At 37.7% G+C, this 16,650-nt stretch overlaps 1 protein-coding gene across 12 annotated transcripts in view; it reads right to left on the minus strand.

The window, feature by feature from the left end:
• rols (rolling pebbles) overlaps positions 1-16,241 on the minus strand; it is a 605,989-nt gene extending 589,748 nt beyond the window's left edge. For 3 of the 12 annotated variants that reach the window (XM_067097889.1, XM_067097878.1, XM_067097867.1), the window contains exon 1: positions 2,734-2,900. In XM_067097889.1, coding sequence (XP_066953990.1) covers positions 2,734-2,869 — 136 coding nt within the window. In that variant the 5' untranslated portion in view covers positions 2,870-2,900. Of the gene's footprint in view, positions 1-2,733; positions 4,328-16,200 lie in introns of those variants that run through there. The other 9 variants (XM_067097880.1, XM_067097882.1, XM_067097869.1 and 6 more) reach the window with 8 other exon arrangements.
• Positions 16,242-16,650: the final 409 nt, after the last annotated feature.

Genomic DNA, 16,650 nt, shown 5'->3' on the forward strand with positions numbered 1-16,650 from the left:
ACAGCTGAAGTTGTTTAGTCATTTCTACAGCTGAGGTTGTTTAGTCATTTCTATAGCTGAGATTGTTTAGTCGTTTCTACAGCCGAGGTTGTTTAGTCATTTCTATAGCTGAGGGTGTTTAGTCGTTTCTACAGCTGAGGTTGTTTAGTCATTTCTACAGCTGAAGTGTAGATATTTCTACAGCTGAGTTTGTTTAGTCATTTCTACAGCCGAGGCTGTTTAGTCATTTCTACAACTGAGGTTTAATCATTTCTACAGCTGAGGTTGTTTAGTCATTACTACAGCTGAGTTTGTTTAGTCATTTCTATGGCTGAGGTTTTGTTATTTCTACAACTGAGTTTAGTCATTTCTACAGCCAAGGTTGTTTAGTCATTTCTACAGCTGAGGTTGTTTAGTCATTTCTACAGCTGAGGTTGTATGAGTTCCTGACAGTTTTAGAACCCCAGAAAACATCAATCAACGAGAGAGAGAAAATGTGAAAATGATATCCACTTGATTAAATTTTAAAATACGCACAGAGAGACAGACAGAGAGCTCTTTTACCGAAAATAAAAATTTGACAAATTGGAGAACATCTCAACCATTGAAATACTGAACAAAAAAATTATTACAAGCTGGAGGCGAATTTAGTTACTGCAAAAACCTATCAATATCAATCCAATAACACTTGCTAGTCCTTCGAAAAAGGTGCATAGCACAGCAGAGATGGGTCACAATGAGACCGACGATCTATGCAGCAACGAGGAAGAACAGGTTCTCAACAGATTCGAAAAGATCTGTGGTTTGCCTTGGAAAAGAATCCGCCGCTACCTGTGTTCGCAAATTGCAGCTGCGAATCTCGAAAGAAAAAAATAAATCTTCGACACAACAACAACAACAGTTCCACTGGACAAGAATCTATTAGTACCTCTGTTGGGCAAACTGTACCTACGACCAGCAAAACTCGTCCACTTAGACGTCCTCAGACTCATTAAATAAAAAAAAAAACACACATCAAGTCAGAGAGATTCGGCTCAGCGTCATATGACGGGACGCGTTTCGCATTTAGATCGAAGACTCATGAATTAAATATATAAACAAACACATTGCTCGGCTTTTTTTCCCCTCCAGGAATGACTTGAATACTGAACGACGGGACTTCAGAGACCACCCGAAACTCGCTTTGTGAGTTTGTTTATGTTAGAAAATACGAATATTCTGTTGTTTTTAAATGTTGCCTGTTTCCCTCTGATTATACACCACTGTTTAGCCAGAACTGATGTTGAGGGCTGTTACATGGAGCTAGCTAGTAACCCCATCGCAAAATCAATGCTTAGATCACTGCAACAGACCTCAGGAGACTGGTGTGGGAGTAGTAGTTAGGGGTCGCACTGATGCCCATGAAGTAAAAAGATGATAATAAAAAGTTGAAAAATGGGGGTGCAGATAATCTTACTGTCATTCCCATAATTACCTTCAAAAGCAATCTTCGTTCCAAGTATCATAATCACGTGGAATTTTGTATGTCATTTTTAAATTTATCTGTCATTTTTTTTTAATCCTTGTGGAAATCTGTGAATATAATCAAGAGATCCTCTTTTATTTTTCGTCATTGTTTTCGTGCGATTTTAATCAGGAAGTCAACTCTGATTTCGCCAAATTATGGTCGTTCACAGTTTCTTTCAATCAAGTTTCTGTAAGTTTCCTAAACTTTGCTTTTAGAGAACAACAACCAAAGAACTATCTCTAAACATCTCTAATTAAGCCTACACCTGAGATTCTGACAGGTTTCCTAAACTGATTCCTTCTTACTCTGTCAGAAAGGAAGGGACGAAAACGGAACCAAATCAAACTAACCGGAAGGCATTTTCTCGAGATGTAACCGAGTACTAAGACCTTTCCCTGGAAAAAGCGGGACGCCATATCTTAAAAACTAACCATAGAATTTTCTTGAAAAAACTTCGTTGTGTTTCCCACACCCAAATTACATAATGCTTGTTACTCTGACCTTACATAACCTAACCTAACCTAAACCAACCTAACCTAACCTAGGGGCACGGCAAATAAAAAAAAAAAGGGGGTGGCTGGTGCAATACCAGCACACACCTCAGGAATTTGCATCCGGGAGACTGACTTACCTTGCCAACACTACCCAGCTTCCACCGAGCCCCACTGCTCTTGACGACATCGCTTACCTGAAAAGAAGAAAAAGAAAACTGTTAAAATATCCTTGCTGTTTTCTTAGTGATTCTGATCTTTAAAAGAAATCGTATATGGAAGGCATTTTTACTGCTTTCTATTTGTAATTGAGTTACTGTGCTCCTGTCTTTCTCTTTTGCATCAGTCATTCAAAAATTTACGTGTTTTAAATGCTTACACACACACACACACACACATGTATATATATGTATATATATACAGTATATATAAATATATATATATAACATCCATATATATATAATATATATATATATATACATATAGATAAATAATATATATATATATAATATATATATATATATATATATATATATATATATATATATATATATATATATATATATATATATACAATGTCCCATATATATATAAATATTTGTATATTTACACATACACATATATATACAAATAAATATATATACATACATACTAGTGCGAGTGAAAGTACATATCTAGAAAGAGAAAGAGAAAGAGAAGAGATAGGGAGAGAGATACCGCTTACCAAGCAAAAAACAACCCTTTCGCGTCCCTCACCTGATGACCGGAGATTTCCAGGGAGGGATCGACTCCTCTCCTTGATGATATGATAGACAGGCTCCCCTGCGTAGGCATATCCCCCGAGGCGCCTCCTAAAGGGGTCGTCGAATCGGAAGCTCCTGAAGATGGGCATCGTCGTCTAATCTCCAATCCTCCAATCACGAGCAAATCCCTCACATCAACGTCTCGGAAGTATTTCTGATCATCGGATGACCGATCGACCTCTCCGATCCGTGAAGATAAGATTCGACAGTGAGGAAACGAGGCGATTGGGTAATCGACGCAAAAATGGTTCCTGCTCCAATTTTTAAAGCAGTGTCTATAATTCTTTGTTTAATTGAAAATCAATAGTACAACCAACAAGAGATGCTTGCTAATGAGCGTGAGAAAAAAAATATATTTTTTTTAATCCTTCGAGGAGAGCGTATTTATCGTAGGCTCTGGAAGATCTTCGACGATCTAATCCTCTAATCTATGAACAATCTGCCCAATAAATCTCTAAGGAAATAAGATTAACGGATGACTGTTCCTGATGATCTTGATTACGTAGGGTTGTTAAGAGGTTCCTTTAGGTTATAGGAGACTCCTTGTGTTCCTTAACGTCTCTCATCAACCTCTCTCAGAATTACCTCTGAATGAGATAAAATACGAGAGAAAATAACACTGACACTTTACAAACAAAGAATTTATGATATTTCTTATGACAGGATCTCTCGGTAAAATTCCATCTCATACATGAGATGCTCCGGAGAACCGTATAAGAGAGTCGAGTTGAAGCCGAAGGCCTCAGTCACTCAAAAGACGTCGGGGAGGACAGAACATCTCCCTTACTTCAAGAGACTTGGTCATGACCGAAGAGATCGGTCCTTCTAAGGGCACTTGGTAGGAACCAAAAACTCTGATTATTTTATGGGAACCATGCTAGGAGTTCGGACTTAGGACCCAAGCCTCGGGACTTCAAAGGGCACCGTTTCAGGGCAAGGGGCGTCGCTTAGGCTAAGGACCCTATTGTGACAGGGCTGAAGATGAGTTTGTTTATCAGCACCCGCCTCTGGAATAACAAGGGCGTAAACCTAGCACTATTTTTTCTTGCTTCGTCTTCCATAAACAGTATTATTTTGGGGATATCTACTATTATTTTAAAAGCCTGTACTAACTTAACCAAACTACTCCAATATAAAGATAACTGTATCCGTGTATTACTTCACCAAGACTTTAAAAACTATCAAATATCTTTATTGACATTTCAGGGGTTTCAAAGTAATCCTGGCTTGAAGGCGATATGATACCAAATATTCACATCTTAATATTTTCATCGGCGTATCACAATTACACCATGTGTTTTCATCTAAAGACAGTTTTATTCAGGTAACATTTTTGCCATTTCTTCATGAAGCACTGATCATCATTATCAACATTTTCCAAAACCTTATATAATACCAGTTCAAATACAGTTTCTATTTCAGCTGCTCACTTCACTAGGATATTGCACGAAATGTCATTGTCATATTTTCTGAACAGTTCGTCTCGGTAAAATACCGAAGTAATCACAATAGCACATCATCTCACTAGAATTTTCACAGTTTACAAACTGAAAAATGAGAAAAAATGTAGAAATGTGTCTGAAGTCATGTTAAAAAAACACATGAAAAAGAAAAACTAAACGACGCTACAATAATTGAAAAGAAAAAGCAGTACGATGTTGGTAGGAAAATTCGACACAATAAAGGAAGTATACACTGGAAAAACAACGAAACTATTTCTTTCATAAACGTAAAAAAAAAAAGTGCAGCAAGATTTCATGACATTTAAAAAAAGTGTAAAAACCGTCCGGCTTCGTGTTTTAATCAGCGAAGATGGATTTCAAATGTAACAGAAAGACCATCGAGGCAATTTTCATCCATTTCTTTAAATAAAGAATAAATAAATAAATGAAAGTATGGGTTTAAATAGAGAACTCACTTGACAATTCAATTAAGGGGATTTCTGATCACCCTGCAATCTATTCAACAGTCACCAGCATTCACACATTTTTTTAAATGAAAGGTTTTTCAGAAAGAAAGAAATTTTAAAATACAGTAAAAATCCCAAAATCACAACCAACAACATTACACAAATATTATCCCCGACAATGAAGCAACCAATTAAAACCACCTGAACTCACTTCATGACGTGAAAGTTTTTCCCCCAAACATAACAAACGTGTAATACACCAAAACGCCAAAATCACAGGTGATCACATTTCACTTACATCACCCCCGACAACTCGCGAGCAATTACAAAACCGCCAGGACTCGGATCACGCCCCAGGGCGGCATCAAATTACACGAAACGAACAAAAACTTTCGTCGATCGAAACGACCGCGAACGAGCCGGTTCCACGTCTCGCGCACACCAGGGGGCGTCTCGACACTGATAACCGAACCTTCGGACAAGATCTCACCCTTAACCTCCGAGCTGCAGCTCGAGGTGTTGGTTCTCCTCGAGGCTGAGCACAGGTATTGCATTATTCCCCGGCGGACAAGGTGGTCCTTATTAAGAATTTCCGAGTAAACACTCGAGGGTTTTAAAAGGCTCCTTATTTCGCCGACTAACTCAACAAACCCGACCCCATCTCCCCTCGCGCATGCGCACGCACATACACACAAACTCCCTCGTACAAAAACTCCTTTATTTACTCGAGCATGTGATCTCTGCTTTCACAGACATTTTCTGTATTTTGAACAGACCATCTTTAGAGGAAGGAGAGTTGAAGATGAGCATAATCTGACTAATATATTATTGTTTTCAACATACCTCTGAAATAAGTACAGAAGTCAGTGACGTTCAAGGACCCGTATATTTATGAGGCCATATAACCACCAATAGAACTTCTGCAATGCGTATCATAATTCATCTCAAAAAAAGCATACATACATTAATGACCATGCTAATAAATATGAACTGTTATCTACGAGACAATAAACAGTCATGTTGTGGTCAATTAAGCGTACTTAAATGCAATTTATATTCAGCAACGCAAGTCATAATGCAATAAGCTCGCGTGGCCATGACTGAAACTTTCGGCAGACCTGAACAACTTGGTGTGAGGAACAATGGGTCACAATATGACCTGAAAATTGCCTTGTTATTTTCGGAAATTGAGTGATCGCCTCTATTCCTAACCTACGATGCTGTCACGTCACTTTACGACTGAGTAAGTATGCCAACTATAGAAGGATGCCATTACATTTTTGAGAATCTACGATTATCCCTTGCAAAAAAAAAAAAAAAAAAAAACGCACACCCACACAAAAGATTCCATAAAAAGAGAAAACTGAGGGTCACCAAGTGAATAAAAATTACGGGGAGAATAATAATCAGCTAATTTAAAGACCTGTGACTAAAAAAACCCCTCGAGAATCTATCAGAGGTGATAAACAAAAACAGACACGAGTCCTCTTGGGACTAAAAAAACAAATTCCGGCATCATAAAAAACACAAGGATACAATGTTCTCTACTTCTGCTAAAAAAAAAACACTTAAAATCAACTGATGACTTTAAGATATGGGACTCTAATCACCATAATAAAAAAAAATCGAGAATCAATGACGTGCAAGAGGGGCACGTGACTTTGAGACTTGAGCACCTGGGTTCTGTCCAACTTCGTTCCTTACAACAACAAAACCGATCTCGCAGACGAAATCTGAGAGACCCGAAGGACAGATACTTGGCTCGAGGAGAGGAGAAGACTCATGTCCCATGAAAACATTACTGTGTTAGGAATACTTTCACTGTAAATAATATGAAGGATGGGCGAAAGTTGATAGGTACGAAGAGAGAGAGAGAGAGAGAGAGAGAGAGAGAGAGAGAGAGAGAGAGAGAGAATATCTGATATAGTTCCTTTCTGGCTGGGGTCACGTGATTACCTTGTCGTGAGATTTTATTTAATTATGTGGTTACACACACACACATATATATATATATATATATATATATATATATATAGCCTATATATACACACACACACACACACACACATATATATATATATATATATATATATATATATATATATATATATATATATATATATATATATATTACACACTATATAACAATCTACTGACCATACATCTACATTGGTACAATGAGTTTATAGAATGCTCCAAGGTCATTCCGTCATCAGCTAGGATCGAACCCGGGGCTTCTCGGTTGTGAACAGACTGCTACCAGAGAGAAGAGGGTAGGAGAGAGACCTTACTTTAGAACTGATTACCATGCGCTTTATATTACCTCCTTCTATACAACTGTAAAAGCCCAATACCCTTACCGAACTATTTCAAAAGTATGTGTATGCAAACAAACTGCCTGGAATATATATAGCCTATATAAACAACTATAAACTGTTTGAAAAAATTAGTAAATATCGGAACAACAGTCAGTCCTACAAAATATCCAAAAAGACACCTACACACCCACGTAAAAAAAAAAAATTTGTACTTTCATCATGTTACAAATTGACAGAGGTCTGATACTCTAAGAAAAGTGAAAAAAAAAAGAGACATTCACCTCTATACCAAAACCAAAGAAAGCTTACGCAATACGCAATGATTCGAGTCTAAACACGAAAAACGATGCGTTATCAGAGAAAACCCGACGCACTCCAGAGCTCCAGAGAATTTTTGCGTGATCTCCCACTGCGTATGGTGCCCGGTGCAAAAAGGCATCGTCGACCAAAAGTCCACAAGGTTGATTATCATATCAAAGCTTCAGGACGTCTAACCTTTAAGGACACGACAAGGGATATGTTATTCATGGCCGAGTCCCCGTGCTCACCCACTGAAGGAGCCGAGATGTTATCTACGAAGGGCCGCCTGAAGAAAGATCACACAGGCGAAAGTGACCCTCGCTGGGCATCCAGTGAATCCAGGTGGGTTAATGAAGACAATGACCTCCGTTAATTCGAGTGAGATGTTGACGTCGTATAAATTAATCAAGAAAATAACCGCCAAGTAATTCAATAGGCCGGAACCTAAATGTAAATACAATGGCCTCAGGTAATCTAATAAAGACAATGATGTCTGTTAAGACAAAGATTACTTGATTTTATTAAGAAATCGATCACTTTTAATTTATCGAAGACAATAACCCAAGGTGTTTTAATTAAGACAGTTACCCATGGCAATTATATTTATATAATATAATGACCTCCGGTTATCTAAGACAACGTCCACTTGTAATATGAGAAAGACAGTGACACTGAGTTATCTGATTCAAACAACCCTCGACATATAACTGAACTAAAACAGAAACCTAAACACTAAGACCATAAAGTAACTGAACTAAAACAGAAATCTAAACACAAAAACCCTAATGTAATTTAACTGAAACAGAAACCTAAACACCCTAATGTAACTTAAATAAAACAGAAACCTAAACACCCTAATGTAACTTAACTACAACAGAAACCTAAAGACCCTAATGTAACTTAACTAAACCAGAAACCTAAACACCCTAATGTACCTTAACTAAAACAGTGGTTTATGATAAAAATAGTAACTTTCTGAAGTCTAATATACATACAGACTCAGCGCCATTTAATTGATAGACCTCAGATAATCTTATAGATACAATGATCCACCGGTATTTAAACTGAGGCAATGAACCAGCGTCACCTGGCAATTCACTGAAGAAGACTTCAAGGTAATTTAGTGGAGAAAATCTCGCTTAAAGTAGGCCATTCATCCTTGTCGATTTAATAAGGACAACAGCACCATGTTTGTCAAGAAAATCTCCCCTTATGGAGATCACATGATAACAGATGACTGAACGAAAACAGTGAGTTCCCCGTAATCTAATTAAGATCATTCCTTTTGGTTGTTCTACAAATACAGATGCCTTAGTTAACTTTAAAAGACAGTCCTTTCTCCCTGTAAAATCTAACAAGACAATAACCACCTCTTGGGGTCTATATCTCATACGAATTCAGTAAAGACATTGAGCCTTTAATAAAAAAGACGTAATAATAATAATAATAATAATAATAATAATAATAAATAATAATAATAATAATAATAATAATAATAATAGAAACAAATCCACATTATGCATATGTATAGTACATACATTTAAAGATAAAACTGTACATATAGCTTTCAGGGAATCTGTAGTTTTAGCTTTAAATATAATATGTACACATGCGTAACTGTGGATTTGTATCCTCCATTTTCAGACTCATGCTACTGTGAGTATTTTTTAATAATAATAATAATAATAATAATAATAATAATAATAATAATAATAATAATAACAGGCATTCAAAGCTATACATTAAGGGCAATAATCTCTCTTTCTTGAAAACACAAGACCTCAAACACTTGATCTGATCAGGACAACATCCCTTTGACCAAGACTATGATCCAACAAGTACCTTAGAGATTAAATTTTCTTTCTTTCTGGTTTTGAAAACGTCACCGTCGATCACCATGAAGGCTCGCTGACGGGGAGGGGGAGAGGGGAACTCACAAAAACTAAAAATAAAATTAGGCCTAGAAGCCTCGTTTCAAGAGACTTAAGAAATATGTTTGGGTCCGGTTGGGTACTGAGTATTCTTTTCTCCTCCTCCTCCTCCTCCTCCTCCTCTCTCTCTCTCTCTCTCTCTCTCTCTCTCTCTCTCTCTCTCTCTCTCTCTCTATTCGTAGACCTCTATTCCGATGACAAAGGACTTCAATTTAAGAACCAAGTTTCAAAGATCTTTCTATATGGACTTTGTACAGTAATTAGCGAGATCTGAAGTTAATCTTCCCCAAACCAATAAAATAGAATATATAATTTATGTTTTTTTTTTTATCTGTACATGTAAATTTACTTTAGCGAATGTTTTAATCATAGATGACTTAAGCTCATAAAGAATTCCGACGATGGATTTTCTTTTTATTCTTTTCTTTTTCTGGTGGGTTGGGAGAATTTGTATGTTCGCATAAAATTACTAAAAGAAAATAATTTTTCATCCTTACAGTGTCTGTAATCCTGATATTTACACAGTAAAATCAAACAACGAAAGGAAAACAAAATACTTATGCCCTTGTAACTAACAAACTCGGTTCTCAAACAAAACTGAATTAAGAAATAAAATTTCTTCTTTCCCATATGTAACCAGGGATAATGCACATCCACGTACGGATACCGCCAAGGATAATAAGGGTCTGTAATGAGATGTTATCATCATTACCCAGACGCGGAAATCTCGCGTTATGCGAGGCTGTAATGTAATGGCGGAAGTGTTCTGCAAATTGCAACGCGACCTCAGGCTAGCTAATATTACGCGTCAAGTGTCAATAAAAGCAAATGTAGCTGAAAATTGCTCAGAGAGAGAGAGAGAGAGAGAGAGAGAGAGAGAGAGAGAGAGAGAGAGAGAGAGAGACAGAGAGAGAGAGAGAGAGAGATTAGAGGCTATATGAAAGAGCAGGAACAGGAATTACTGTACAATATTTTCAATATTCTGCAGAAACCCCATATACTGTATGCACATTGCACAAATCGTCGTCCCTTGCAAAAGGGAGCCCATATGAGAGAGAGAGAGAGAGAGAGAGAGAGAGAGAGAGAGAGAGAGAGAGAGAGAGAGAGAGAGAGATTAGAGGCCATATAAAAAAGCAGGCACAAGAATGACAATTTTTCAATATTCTGAAGGAAACCCAAATATACTGTATACATAATTCGTCGTCCCTTGTAAAAGAGGTCCCATGTTATAGAGAGAGAGAGAGAGAGAGAGAGAGAGAGAGAGAGAGAGAGAGAGAGAGAGAGAGAGAGAGAGCCCTCTGAATCTTCTAACACTGACGTACATTTCATGTGACCAGTGTGTTACAAGGAATCTACAGACTGAGCACAAACCCATTGCACTGCAGTTTTTCAGAGCAATGTACAACAAAAAACAAAAATACAAAAGAAAATAATCTAAAAGTATGGAAACCAAGCAAACCTCCAGTATCCAATAAGAATACATACCAATAAAAATCCTGAATAGTGGATATCCGCAATATAGGCAATAGGACACACGGTCGCTTGCTGATAAAGTTAACCAAAAGTTACGAAAACTGAGCAGACCTCCGCTGTCCAGCCAACCTCTATTTATCTCATAACGATTAATCCCCATAAGAAACCCTGAATAGTGAATATCCGCAATAAATGCAACACGACAAAGTCACTTGCTGATAAAGTTAACCAAGAACTAAGAAAACTGAGCAGACCTCCGCTGTTCAAGAAGTATAATCCAGAGACTCAGCATCAAAAAAATTCCCAGATAATGGATCACTACATCCACTGCAACACGACACTGAGTCACGGAGGCTCACAATAAATCATCGCCGCCGGCTGCTCTTTCGAAGCCGTGATTATTTCCACTAGCTACTGGAGCCGACGCCGTCGCCTGACCCTGAGGATTTGAAGGTCACCAGAGTTGGCTTATGGCTGGCTCCGCGAAGCCGCTCCTCTCCTAAGTGGCTCCGACGACAAGTCGCCTCGAATAATGTCGCTTTTGTCATGAGGGTTTGTTTCCGGTGCGGCGGCTATGTCTAATCGTAAAGTAAGATAATATATAATCTTCTTGAGGTAGTTTCATTTACCCTTGAGATCTACTCATCCTCAGGATTTAAAATCTCCAAGTAAGTCGTCCTCTTATGGTGAAATCTTGAATCTAATCACCCTGAGGTGAGATTCATGTTCTAATCATCCTCAGGTGATATTCGAGAAATGGTCGCCCCCGGGTAAGATTCCGTTTTTATAAGGTGAGGCAATTCTCTACAGATGAGATCTAAGATTTAATCGTCTTCAGGCGATATTGAAAATGTTATACTCAGGTGAGACTGATGAAATCATGAACCTCTCTTGGCAGCCCAAAATCATGAGTCTTCCTAAAATACTTACCTCCAAAGTCATGAACCTCTCTTGATATTTACCTCCAAAATCATGAGTCTTCCTGGATATTTACCTCCAAAATCATGAACCTCTCTTGACATTTACCTCCAAAATAACGATTCTTCCTGGATATTAACCTCCAAAATCATGAACCTCTCTTGATATTCACATCCATAATCATGATTCTTCCTAGATATTTACCTCCAAAGTCATGAACCTCTCTTGATATTTACATCCAAAATCATGAGTCTTCCTGGATATTTACCTCCAAAGTCATGATTCTTCCTGGATATTTACCTCCAAAATCATGAGTCTTCCTGGATATTTACCTCCAAAATCATGAGTCTTCCTGGATATTTATCTGCAAAATCATGATTCTTCCTGGATATTTACCTGCAAAATCATGATTCTTCCTGGATATTTACCTCCAAAATCATGATTCTTCCTGGATATTTACCTCCAAAATCATGAGTCTTCCTGGATATTTACCTCCAAAATAATGAGTCTTCCTGGATCACCTCCAAAATCATGATTCTTCCTGGATATTCACCTCCAAAATCATGAACCTCTCTTGATATTCACCTCCAAAATCATGAACCTCTCTTGATAATCACCTCCAAAATCATGAACCTCTCTTGATATTCACCTCCAAAATCATGAACCTCTCTTGATATTCACATCCATAATCATGATTCTTCCTAGATATTTACCTCCAAAGTCATGAACCTCTCTTGATATTTACCTCCAAAATCATGAGTCTTCCTGGATATTTACCTCCAAAGTCATGATTCTTCCTGGATATTTACCTCCAAAATCATGAGTCTTCCTGGATATTCACCTCCAAAATCATGAGTCTTCCTGGATATTCACCTCCAAAATCATGAACCTCTATTGATATTCACCGCCAAAATCATGAACCTCTCTTGATATTTACCTCCAAAGTCATGAGTCTTCCTGGATATATACCTCCAAAATCATGAACCTCTCTTGATATTCACCCCCAAAATCATGAGTCTTCCTGGATATTCACCTCCAAAACCATGAACCTCTCTTGATATTCACCTCCAAAATCATGAGTTTCCTGGATATTTACCTCCAAAATCATGAACCTCTCTTGATATTCACCTCCAAGATCATGAGTCTTCCTGGATATTCACCTCCAAAATCATGAACCTCTCTTGATATCCACCTCCAAAATCATGAACCTCTATTGATATTCACCTCCAAAATCATGAGTTGTCCTGGATATTTACCTCACAAAATCATGGACCTCTCTGGACATTTACCTCCAAAATAATGAGTCTCTCTCAACATTTACCCCCATATTCATGAGTCTCTCTGGGCATTTACCCTCAAAATCGTGACTCTCTCTCTCTCTCTCTGGACATTTATCTTCAAAATCATGAGTCTCTCTCGATATTAACCTCCAATATCATGTATCTCTATACATTTACTTCCAAAAATCATAAGTTTCTCTGGGCATTCACCTCATGAGTTTCTCTGGACGTTTACCTACAAAATCCTTTAATTCTCATAAATCACGAAAATCTCTGGACATTTACCTCCAAAGTCATGAATCTCTCTGGACATTTACCTCCAAAATCATGGGCTCTCTGGACATTTACTTCCAAAATTATGAGCCTCTCTGGAAGTTTACCTCTACACCATGAACCTCTCTGGACATTTACCTCCAAAATCCTTTTTCTCTCGGGACATTTCAATCCAAAATCCTTTAAATCTCGGGATATTTACCTCCAAAATGCTTTATCCCTCGCAACATTCAGTTCCAAAATCCTTTACCCGTCGTGACATTTGCCTCCAAAGTTACGAATTTGTCCGGACATTTGACTCCAAAATCCTGGATCAAAATAAACATTTGACTCTTAAATCATGGGTCTATTTAAACATTCTCTCTCTCTCTCTCTCTCTCTCTCTCTCTCTCTCTCTCTCTCACACACACACACACCGGTATTCTCTGGATATCTTCGCTTCTTACCCATCATACATATTATCACATAATTAAAGATACATGTATACACCAACGGTTATTTACTGTACCATTTCTCTATTGTATATTGTCAGCTCGCGTCAACAGTGCTGACCATGTCTAAAGGAGAATCAAATGATACTAAAGAAAAAAAAAAACCTGATGAACTATGCGATATGATGAGAGACATCCCCCGTAAACTTGATTTCAACAAGTAAAAAATGCAATCGATTTTTCTGTACAACGTTTAATACTGTATGAAACTCTCAGCCACGGCCCATGAAACTCTCAGCATGGCCCATGAAACCTTCAGCCACCAGCCGGTGGTGGCCTGTGTTGTTGGCACCTATAATGGTGCCAGACGCACGATCATGGCTAACTCTAACCTTAAATAAAATAAAAACTACTGAGGCTAGAGGGCTGCAATGAGGTACGTTTGCAGCCCTCTAGCCTCGGTAGTTTTTAAGATCTGAGGGTGGACAGGAAAAAGAGCGGACAGAAAAAGTGCGGACAGACAGACAAACAGCCATCTCAATAGTTTTCTTTTACAGAAAACTAAAAATCACACATTCGAAGAAGTGAGTGTGTTTTCACATACAGTTTCGAGACATTATGTCTCTTCAGTAATTACCACACTGAACTGGAGACGAGAGGTCTCGAAACTAAGCGAAAGTATACTGTACTCTCTTCTTCGAATTTATAGTTCATGTTCATTACAATTCGAAATTCATTTCACTTTCACCACGAAAGCCATAGTAAGGAAAGTAGGTTCGAAATGTCCATTGAAAAGAGAGTGACAGTTATTTCTGATATACAAAATTTATCCAAAATTCAGTATCTTGATATTGGAGTGACTCGTCCCCCGCCACCCCACGTTGTTTCCCCGCCCCCCTTCAACACCCACATACACACAAAATCAATTCAATGGCATGAAAATAATCAATCAGAAAATAAAAAAAAATACTAATTGCTATAAAATAATAAAGAACGAAAAAAACAAAATCTGTTGTACGAAAACGATAATTAGGAACGCAAACATAAAGTCATGGGTTATGAAAGTGGCAAAACCAAAATCAAAACTAAAGCAATAAAGATCATGTCATAAATAAAAATGATATCCCAGAAAAGAAAAAAGTAAAATGAAACATTCAAAAAAATGTACCATCCGGGCCACATCTACATTTCCCGCCAAAAGTATTTCGATCTTCAACAGGACAGTAGAAAGTTATCCACGTCTCCACACTTTGCACTACAGGTTAAGAAACATCACAAAACTCTCAGCTGATCCTTTGTCATTTATTTTGTCCATAAATTCATCGGTATTAGTCATTATTTGTTATTAAAACATTTTCCATTTTTTTTTAATATTGTCATTAATAATCTAAATTTAGTAGTTAATATATATTTTGTTATTAAAACACTTCATTTCTGTTATTGTCTTAATTTTAATCTGCCTATTATTCCACGATTTTCATTATTATTTTGTTATTAAAACACTAATTTTGTTATAAAAAAATCTTTAATTCAACTCTGTTAAAGTTAATTTGGTTGATTAGTTCGTGTAGGATCTATTTCAGCCGTTAAGAAATTATCAGAACACTTTACATTTCCACTTTATACGTCAATACATTGGCTAAACAGATGTCAGTTGTTAAAATTACATCTTTTGTTTTATTGTTCCAATGAATCAATGCTGTTATTTAAGTTGTAGTTCGATTGGTGTATAAAAATCACTGTTGACTAATGTATCAGTGCACTTCTGAGTTTCAAAAATTTATTTGATGATTCAGCGTTGTTATTTCATACTTTGTTACCAAAACACATAAAAAGTTGTGTACAGTCTAAATAATATTTTTAAATATTAGTCGTTACTATGCACATTAAAGGGTCTTGTTGTGTTAAAAAAAAAAAAATAAACTTCAAATACGAATTATTCAGCAATGCTGGTTACCAGCCTGTAGATTGACTGCATTCTCGTCTTATGCTATGCTGCTAATGACTGTTTAAACATTTGCATAATCACTTTTCCGTAGATTAAGAAGCTACCGAAATTAACTTAGTTTCTTATTAATAATTAACTTATTAAAATGTATTCCGTACTGAAGTTGACAATCACAAATGAAGGCGCAAACATGAAAATCTCTTATTTACGATTACAGAATGTTGTTATTGGTATTCGTGAACACCACGAAAGGCTGTTAATTCAGATTCCATCTTCGTGTCAAAATGGGCACCGGGCATCGGAGGCCCGACGCCCCGCGGCCACAATTACGACCACTTCTCATTGCGTCATACACTTTCCGGAGCACTGATTGGACGAGGCTGGTCAGCGGGGCTGAAGATGGGGTATGGGTTAGGCATCCCACGGGGGTAGTGAACCCGGGGTACATGACCAATGGTTAGTCGTAATTTTTTCAGGGAATTAGTCACAAAATTAAGCTTAGTAACTTTGCAGCCATGTGGGTTATGTTCCTGTTGAAGCGCCCAAGAGGAGAGACGATTAAATTGTTACTGAGTGAATGTCAGGCACACGTGTTGGTGTTATTAACGCAAAAAAAACCCGAGACACTTGTCAACCAACCACAGTGACTTTTAACCACGGGACTTCGCGAGCCAGCCAGGTAGACACTGTTATCAACCTCGGCGCTGGAGGCAAAGAACGGACCCTCCAAACTTTGACTGCGGCGGCGCCCGCAACACACGAGAGAAAAAATATTCACGTGACCGCCAGGGCCTTTTCGCTTCGTTTCCGCGGGTTTCCTCGTCGTCGGGGATTTTCCCGTCCAAATATTAATAAATCAATGATTCTTGTAGCAAAACCATTTAAATAATCGAGAGCAAATACGTGAAAATTGGATAAAAAATGAACGGAACAAAGTCACGCATAGAAACAGGTCTCGCCACACCGCAGGGAAAGAAATGTTTGCGTGTGTTGCGGGAGCGGCTTCTCTCTCTCTCTCTCTCTCTCTCTCTCTCTCTCTCTCTCTCTCTCTCTCTCTCCATTCATTCACATCGGTCGTGAGCTGACTAA

This window comes from Macrobrachium rosenbergii, chromosome 54 (assembly GCF_040412425.1).
Source record: "Macrobrachium rosenbergii isolate ZJJX-2024 chromosome 54, ASM4041242v1, whole genome shotgun sequence".
Classification (NCBI taxonomy): Eukaryota; Metazoa; Arthropoda; class Malacostraca; order Decapoda; family Palaemonidae; genus Macrobrachium; species Macrobrachium rosenbergii.